General features: G+C 34.6%; 1 protein-coding gene across 2 annotated transcripts; it reads left to right on the top strand.

The window, feature by feature from the left end:
* Positions 1-7849, top strand: LOC112029826 (uncharacterized). Of its 2 annotated transcripts, XM_024062505.2 has the most exons (11): positions 1-177; positions 1314-1493; positions 2183-2364; positions 2474-3178; positions 3276-3353; positions 4683-5154; positions 5244-5443; positions 5625-5701; positions 6120-6221; positions 6817-7000; positions 7503-7849. In XM_024062505.2, exons 2-11 carry the CDS (start codon positions 1322-1324, stop codon positions 7590-7592), a joined length of 2262 nt encoding a protein of 753 aa, XP_023918273.1. In that variant the 5' UTR covers positions 1-177; positions 1314-1321; the 3' UTR covers positions 7593-7849. The 2 variants fall into 2 exon arrangements, 1 of the variants encoding a protein (XP_023918273.1); XR_010628138.1 differs by lacking the exons at positions 6817-7000; positions 7503-7849 and having other exon boundaries at positions 5625-5801.

Genomic DNA, 7849 nt, shown 5'->3' with positions numbered 1-7849 from the left:
TCATTTCGCGCCTTAGCGTGACGGCGTGACATCTCTCACTCACTCTGTCTCTCCCTCCGAAGCTTTTTTCATTTCCAAAAACAAACCTGCAAAACCTTCACTCTCACACTACGCCTCTCTCTCTCTCTCTCTCTCTCAAATTTTTCTTCGCTTAGCTTCGAAGTTTTTCATGAACAAGTAAGAAGAACAATGCTATGATTTTTTTTTTCATCTGAAATGGATTCTTTAATTGATGCGATCAACTTCGTTTAGTTTAGTGTTTGTAGTTTCAATTTCTTTTCAGTATCGGAGTTTTATGGATTTCTAGGGTTTTGTTTTGAACTGTTGGATTATGCGAATATTAATGTTAGTGCTAATTGTTTATTACTTGTTGAAATCTTTGTGATATTTCTCTGTCCGATTTCTGATTTCATAGCCATTTAGTACGTCTAGGGTTTAATCGTTGAGTGTTAGATTTCTGATGCTATTTGTCTGTTGATTGTGTGATTTTCTTATGATTGATGTGTGTTTGTTTGTGAAGTATTTTGAATATGTGTTTCCGATTCTTAAATACGATGATTCTTTGTTTGTTTGTTTGTTTGTTTGTTTTTGTTTAATTTAGTATAATTCTTTTTGTATTGTCTGAATATCTGGTGGATGATATTTGAAAAAAAGATTGGGATTATAGTATCCTGCGCTGATATTTTATATGATTTTTCCGAGTTATAGTCGAAATGTTGCTTATTGTCGATGTTGACAAAGGAGTTAGGCTTCAATCTTATAATAAGTGGTCGTTTTAATAGATATGATAGGAGTTGAATCTTGAACCGATGATGTCCATTCCATGAGGATTGTCTTTTATCTTCAGGCTAAGACACCAGTTGTATATTCATTACTTGCATTAATTGTGTGCAATGTGTCTTAGGCTTGTGCCAATTGATTTGGACAAGTTACATGAAAAGCTATCATGTAATGAATTTTCTAAATATAATTTTTGATGCTTATTAATGCGGTTTAATGACTTCTCATAGAAGGAAAGTGAATGCGGTTGGAATAATGGATGTCTTTTCAACTCTTGTTCATTTATTAATCTATATCTATAGCTAACCCCAAAATTTTGGGACTAAAACTTGGTTTTGTTGTTGTTGTTGTTGTTGTTTTGTGTCCTATGGTTTTTAATCAATAATCCCACTATCATCAATTAAATATGAGGAATGTAATAACTTGTAAATTTTGGAATAAGGTTTGGTGGTTGTTGCTTTGTCCCCTATGGCTGTTTTAATCAGTAATCTCCATTTGTTGTCTGAGTTTTATTTATATAGATTTGCCTCTAGATTGCAGAATGGGTGCAAGGAGGAAAACACAAACATTTATTGTTAGTGAAAATGCACCTTCTCCAAAGTCAGTGAACAGCTCTACAGCTGCCAGAAATTTGAGGAAGAGTCACCTGGGCGGTGTCATATTTGGTTGCAAGAACAGTACCATGAAAGAATGCTTATTGAACCAACTCTTTGGTCAGTTGTCTCATCTGCCTTTGTTGCATATCTGCCAACCTGATTTTGCATTTGCTTTTCTTTTTGAGCTTACAATTTTTGTTTTGCAATGTGAAGCCTTTCTTAATAGGGATAACTAAACTTTATCCATATGTAATTTTTGGCAGTTTCACCTTGCCTACCCATGGTTTAAAAGTGACATTTTATCTTACTAAAGCTCCTTGTTTTATGCTTCTGCAACTTACCTCTGCCCAGTGGCCCCAACTTAAAAAAAAAAATGTAAAAATTCTAAAAATTAACCATACAACTACCGGATCTGTTTCTCCCTCTCGGAATGTTTACAAAAGCCCAAAATAGAGCCTTTATTAATCAACATACCTTATACAATTAAGAAAAATAACACATGCGAGCACCACGGTTGAACCCATGACCAAAATTTCACAAAAAACAACCAATAATTAATGATAAAATTAGTGCCAAACTGTGATAGATGCTCCCAAATTATGATCTAAACACAGAATAAGTTTTTTTTAATATTTATTTTATTGGTAAGCACAAGCACCCGATGGGTTAGAAAAGTGAAGCACATATTTTTTTAAATTATGAACTATAAATCTTATTAATTTGTGAGTAATGTGGTAACTGATGATTTGTCATTTTTCTCCCAGTTTTGGCTCTAATAATAGTGAGATATATTCTTCATTTAACAGGCTTACCAGCTCAACACTTTTCATATGTGAAGAAAATTTATCCTGGCTTGCCACTGTTTCTATTCAACTACAGTGATAGAAGACTTCATGGAATCTTTGAGGCTGCTAGCAATGGCCAAATGAATATTAACCCCTATGCCTGGACCACTGATGGTTCAGAGAGGACATCATATCCTGCACAGGTATCATATGAAATTTTCTCATATATGGTCTAATTGTTTTGAGTTGTACGTTGGATTTGGCTGAAGATATGGGTCTAGTATTGATATTGCACTGCATTTTACTTAAAAGGTTCAGGTTCACGTCCGCCTACAGTGCCAACCACTACTTGAAAATCAGTTTAAACCAATAATTTCTGACAACTATTACTCTCAGAACCATTTCTGGTTTGAGCTAGATCATGCTCAAGCAAGTAGGCTCATGTCGTTATTATCATCTTTAGTGGTTGCTCCAAGTGCATTTGTACCACAGAATACTGCAAAGTGGAAAACTATTTTTCAAGCACTTCCCCCAAATGGCGCTGGAGAGGAAGGTGAAGGGTTTAAGCCACTTTCTTTGGAAACTGGGTATTCGAATTACTCAAGTTGGAAATCAGATTCTACAGTTGTTGCTTCTTCGTTTGATGGAAATAACCAGCCATTGGGAGCTTGCTTGGACACAAAGCTAGTTAAACAAGATGAGAATGACGTTATATGCATGAAATTGAAAGAATTGTCACTTCAGCCAGTGAGCTCTAGCTCAAATGGCACCTCCTTCCCTTGTAATAGTCAGGTGGAGGGTCAAGTCATTGGTTCAAGACCCAATGGTTCTGTGTGTGACTTACCAATTGAAAGAAAAGAATTGTCTGTTCCAATGTCAGGTTATGTAGATGATACTACTGTTCTGAATGGTATTCAATTGGAGGACAAAGGTTTTCAAGTGGAACCAATGGGTGTAGAAGAGAAGAATGAAGAGTGTCGTCATTCATCATCTGAGGGTCAGTTGATCATAGCTCAGGTATTTGAGTATGTCAATTGTCCACATTCTATAATTTCTATTCATTAGTCTGGTTTTGTTTACCACCATTCTCATATATTTTTATGTTTATACATAGTTGATTCAAGAGGTGCAAGAGCTAAAGGCCTTTAGAACAGAACAAATTCAGAAGACAAGTATTTTGGAGCAGAAGCTGGTTCTTCCTTGCCATATTCTTAATTTTAAAATTTTCCATTTTCTTTGAATGTTTTTAGCCCTTATCTTGGATGTTTAAATTAGTAAAATGAAAAACAAGCATTGAGGGTTTGTTTGATTAGCCCTGGGAATATGGTGGCTCAATTTTATTCTGATTGGCATTTTAAGGAACTTGCATATGGCCATTTGAGAATTGCTGTTGTCAGTCAAATTGATGTTATGACTTATGTTCAAAATTCTCATGAATGTTTCTGTTTCAAGTTTATTATGTTTTTGCTGTTGATGACTGCTTTTTTGGTAATGGCCCTAATTAGAGTGAGATTTCTCTATGAAGTTATATAAAATAATGGTTCTTTTTAATTTCCATGAGATGTTCAAATGCATGTTAAATATATATATATATATATATTTTTTATGTTTCTCTGGCTACCTTGATGTATATGGATGGGACCATTTGAATTTTTATTCTATGATGGCTTTAAAAGAAGTTGCACTAGAGATTCTTCTATAATAAGTAGTTTATAAATAATATAAACATAAAATCTCAGAGCATAAAAATTTAGGTGGAAGGATATCAGAAACGTCAACTTGAGAATTGCTAGGAACTTGGTAATGAAGAGAGCTTTTGCTGGATTTGTGTTGGAATTACTGTGTTTTTTTTAAGGGGTTGAGTTTAAACAATCTGGGTTGTTTTCTGGTTTTAGTTTGATCTGTTCTTGTCAGTTGTTGAGTGTTTGTATCCTGTTATGGTGAGTTCTTTCTTCTTTTTGTATTAGGCATTTGTTGTATACAATAATTTTGACTCATAATAGGGACAAAAAATGTCAAACAAAGGGGAAAGTGAGAACTTAGATAGATTCTGCAAAATATTAGGATTATCTTTTAATAAACCATGTATAGATGACACTCCTACTAGCGTGTAGAAAAGCATAGTAAAAATTGGCTATGAATGGTTGATTGTGCAGTTAAATAAAATTTAGGCCCTTGAACATAGAAGAAGCTTTGAGGAGAAATTAAAAATAAAATGTTCTTCTGGAAATCTTTAATTTGGCAGATTATGTACATGTTAACATAACTGTCAACAGAGTCTCATAGATCAAAACCCAGTTATTATAAGTGCAAGTAATGTACAGTTCATTTTTCTAGACTTTTCGTTTCAAATTAAATTACAGTCCATATGCCAGAAGCTTTGAGCTTATGCTATGACTCTTTTCTTGAAACTTGATACTACATGCGCGCACACACACACATATATATATTTATTTATTTTCCCCCTATCTTGCTTCTCTTCGTAATGTTTGGATGAACACATTTTACAATGGTTATTCAGATGGAGGCTGAAATGGAAATTCAGCAGTTGAAAGATTGTTGTGTGATGATGTTGGAACCTGTGTCCAATCCTTCTGTGGCACTTGTTAATGAGACAGTTAGTGAGGTGATTGATGAGCTCCATTTGGATCATAATGAGTCAGCTAGTGAGGTGATTGATGAGCTGCATTTGGATCAGAATGAGTCAGTTAATGGGGTGATTGAAGAGCTCCATTTGGATCATAATGATTCAGTTAGTGAGGTGATTGATGAGCTCCATTTGGATCATAATGAGTCAGTATTTCTAGCAGGAGGATATGATGGTATATCATGGTTGTCAGCATTAGATTCGTATTATCCTTCTCATGATGTGATCAAATCTCTTAAGCCAATGAGCTGTGCCCGTTCATATTTTTCGGCTGCACGGTTGAATAATGATCTTTATGTATTTGGAGGTGGTTCAGGTCAAGACGGTTCCGAGTATTATGACACAGGTGTGAGCTTGGACCGACTCTTTTAAACTGTTTTTCTTACTGGAATTTAAACTTTTGCTAACTGTTTTTTTAATAATCTTTCTGTGAAGTTGAGTCATACAGCCTAGCAAATGATCAGTGGACCCCACGCCCTTCACTGAATCAGAAAAAGGGAAGTTTAGCTGGAGCTACTATAGATAACAAAATATTTGCCATTGGTGGGGGGAACAATGTGGAATGCTTTTCAAATGTTGAAATGCTTGATTTAGACATTGGAAGATGGATCCCAACGCGTTCAATGCTACAAAAGGTATTATAGATTGCTTAGCTTACTTTTTTTTTAGTCACTTGTGTTGCTTAAGTCAAGCCTCATTCTTATTTTTATGTGTTTCTTTCCCTTAAGGTACATCCTTTTTTTTTTCTCAAATTATTAATGTTTGTGCAAACTTTTCAACTCTTTTTCATCGGGAGTGCTTCTTTTATTTTTCCAGCGCTTCGCTGTTGGTGCAGTGGAACTGAATGGTGCTTTTTATGCTACCGGTGGTTATGATGGGAAGGATTACTTGATGTAAGATATCACTGGTTTGCTGACCAAACTGCTTACTACGTTGAGATCATGACTGCATTTAGGAATGATCTTTTCTTTGGATCAGTTTCTCTATAAACCTGTATGTTCACATCTACATGTATGATTTTAGAGATATATTCATAAGAATATATCTATATGTTTTTCCCAGAACAACACTTGTTGGTGCACACCCCTCACACACATGTTACATGTATGCAGAATGCACTTGTCAAAAAAAGGAGGCATGCACACACGAACGCTCTCACAAACCAAATGACAGACATAATAGTTTGAGAGGGTTTTAATACACTAAAGAGAGAAGAAAACATAAGAACAATTGTATCTGAAATCTTTTCTTTTTATATTGTTACATGTTCATTCTGTATCAAGGGTTCATTGAAATTTTCTACCGACTCAGGTCTGCTGAAAGATTTGACCCTCGAGAACATTCTTGGACCAAAATTGCAAGTATGAATACAAAGAGGGGCAGCCATTCCCTGGTTGTCTTTAATGAAAAGTTGTAAGTTTTTATTATTATTATTATTATTATTTTATTTTTACCATTTCAATGGCCCTTCATTTATAGGTTTCCTAAGAAATGCATGCTTGTGTACAAGATTAGATATGAATATTGGATACAAGTCATTCTGCCCCACATTAGCTGTTTGGGAAGCTATATATATTAATTTTCAGTTGAGGAATTTATCAAAAAATAATAATAATAATTTTCAGTTGGGGAATTCATATTACTAAGTTTGCTACTACTCTTTTTAACAATTATTATTATTATTATTATGATAACAAATTTCACGTAGATAATAATTAAGTAATAGCTTAACATTTATCCAATATGGAGAGCTACACTAATGAATCAGGACAGCTCTGGGAAGATCCATCAATCACTTTTGGTCACTGGCTGTTATGTAGGGGGGTGGGCGTTTGGTTATTGTGAAATTATGGTCTTCAAGTACACGTGTTAAATCACATTCAATTGAATTTTTGATATTTTAATCTCAGCGCATTTGTGTGCCTTCTTTTTCCCACATTCAATTGGATTTTGATATTTTAATCTGAGCACATTTATGTCTTCACTGTAACCGCCTTCTTTTTCCCAGATTTGCTCTTGGTGGATTTGATGGAAGTAAAACGGTTTCAAGTGTTGAAATATTTGATCCACGTCTTGGGTCATGGATGAGTGGAGAACCAATGAAAAAGCCCAGGGGATATTTTGCTGCTGGTGTCATCAACGAATCTATCTTTGTAATGGGAGGGATAGTTGGCGAAAACATTCTTGAGACGGTAAGTTACATTTTGCTATGGTTTCCGTCGTTCACAATTTTATTTTATTATTATTATTATTTTTTAAAAAGATCAAATTACAGATACCATTCATGTGGTATACCTTTAAAATATGGAACTACTTTATGCATTGTTGGAGACAAGTGTCAACATCATGTATTAAAAAAGAATTTAAGCGAAAAAGAAAGGAAAAAAAAAATCATTCTACCCTAAAGTTTAAGTTGTGTGAATACACAAACCCCAAATAAGGATTGAAGTAGAAAGTTAGGGAGGGAACTAGAAATATTTTTATATAATTTCTCTTTCAATAGATAATGTTAGCACTTACCGCATTATCAATCTTAGTTAAAGTTTATGAAAATGCCTCTTGGGAACTAAGCATCATAAAATATTGCACAACGTAACTTCATGTTTTAAGGGTGTACCACATGGTCTTATATTTACCCTTTTCTTTTTTTAAATCTCATCAATATCATGCTGAGTTTCAATTGTAACACGACAGGTTGAAACTTACAAGGATGGTCAGGGTTGGCAAGAAACACAGACTAGGGCCATTGGGAAAAGGTGCTTCCTGTCAGCCATTGTTCTATAATCATATATGAAAGGGCACTTTTCACGTTTGTATAGAACGATAGGTTAATTCAGTGATGGGCCTGATATGGCCATTAAGATAGGCACAATAGAATCGTCTCAGCCATTTTGTTTTTGTGGAAGGCCATGGGATGAGAGTCATTTTGTTTTTGTAGAAGGCTTTGGGATGACAGCCATTTTGTGGGATGATTGGACAGACGTCAGAAAATATTCTAGCTTTAGCGTGAATACCATATCTTAGTCAATTTAGCATAGTCA

The sequence above is a fragment of the Quercus suber genome, unplaced genomic scaffold (assembly GCF_002906115.3).
Source record: "Quercus suber isolate HL8 unplaced genomic scaffold, Cork oak 2.0 scaffold_41, whole genome shotgun sequence".
Taxonomy (NCBI): domain Eukaryota; kingdom Viridiplantae; phylum Streptophyta; class Magnoliopsida; order Fagales; family Fagaceae; genus Quercus; species Quercus suber.
This window is presented reverse-complemented; position numbering and strand designations above follow the sequence as displayed.

Excerpts from the sequence above, each read along its gene's own strand:
- LOC112029826 (XM_024062505.2), top strand. The coding sequence starts at position 1,322 with ATGGGTGCAAGGAGGAAAACACAAACATTTATTGTTAGTGAAAATGCA. Across the intron at positions 3,179-3,275 it reads GTCAGTTGATCATAGCTCAG|TTGATTCAAGAGGTGCAAGA; the intron begins GTATTTGAGTAT and ends GTTTATACATAG. Across the intron at positions 5,702-6,119 it reads GATGGGAAGGATTACTTGAT|GTCTGCTGAAAGATTTGACC; the intron begins GTAAGATATCAC and ends CTACCGACTCAG.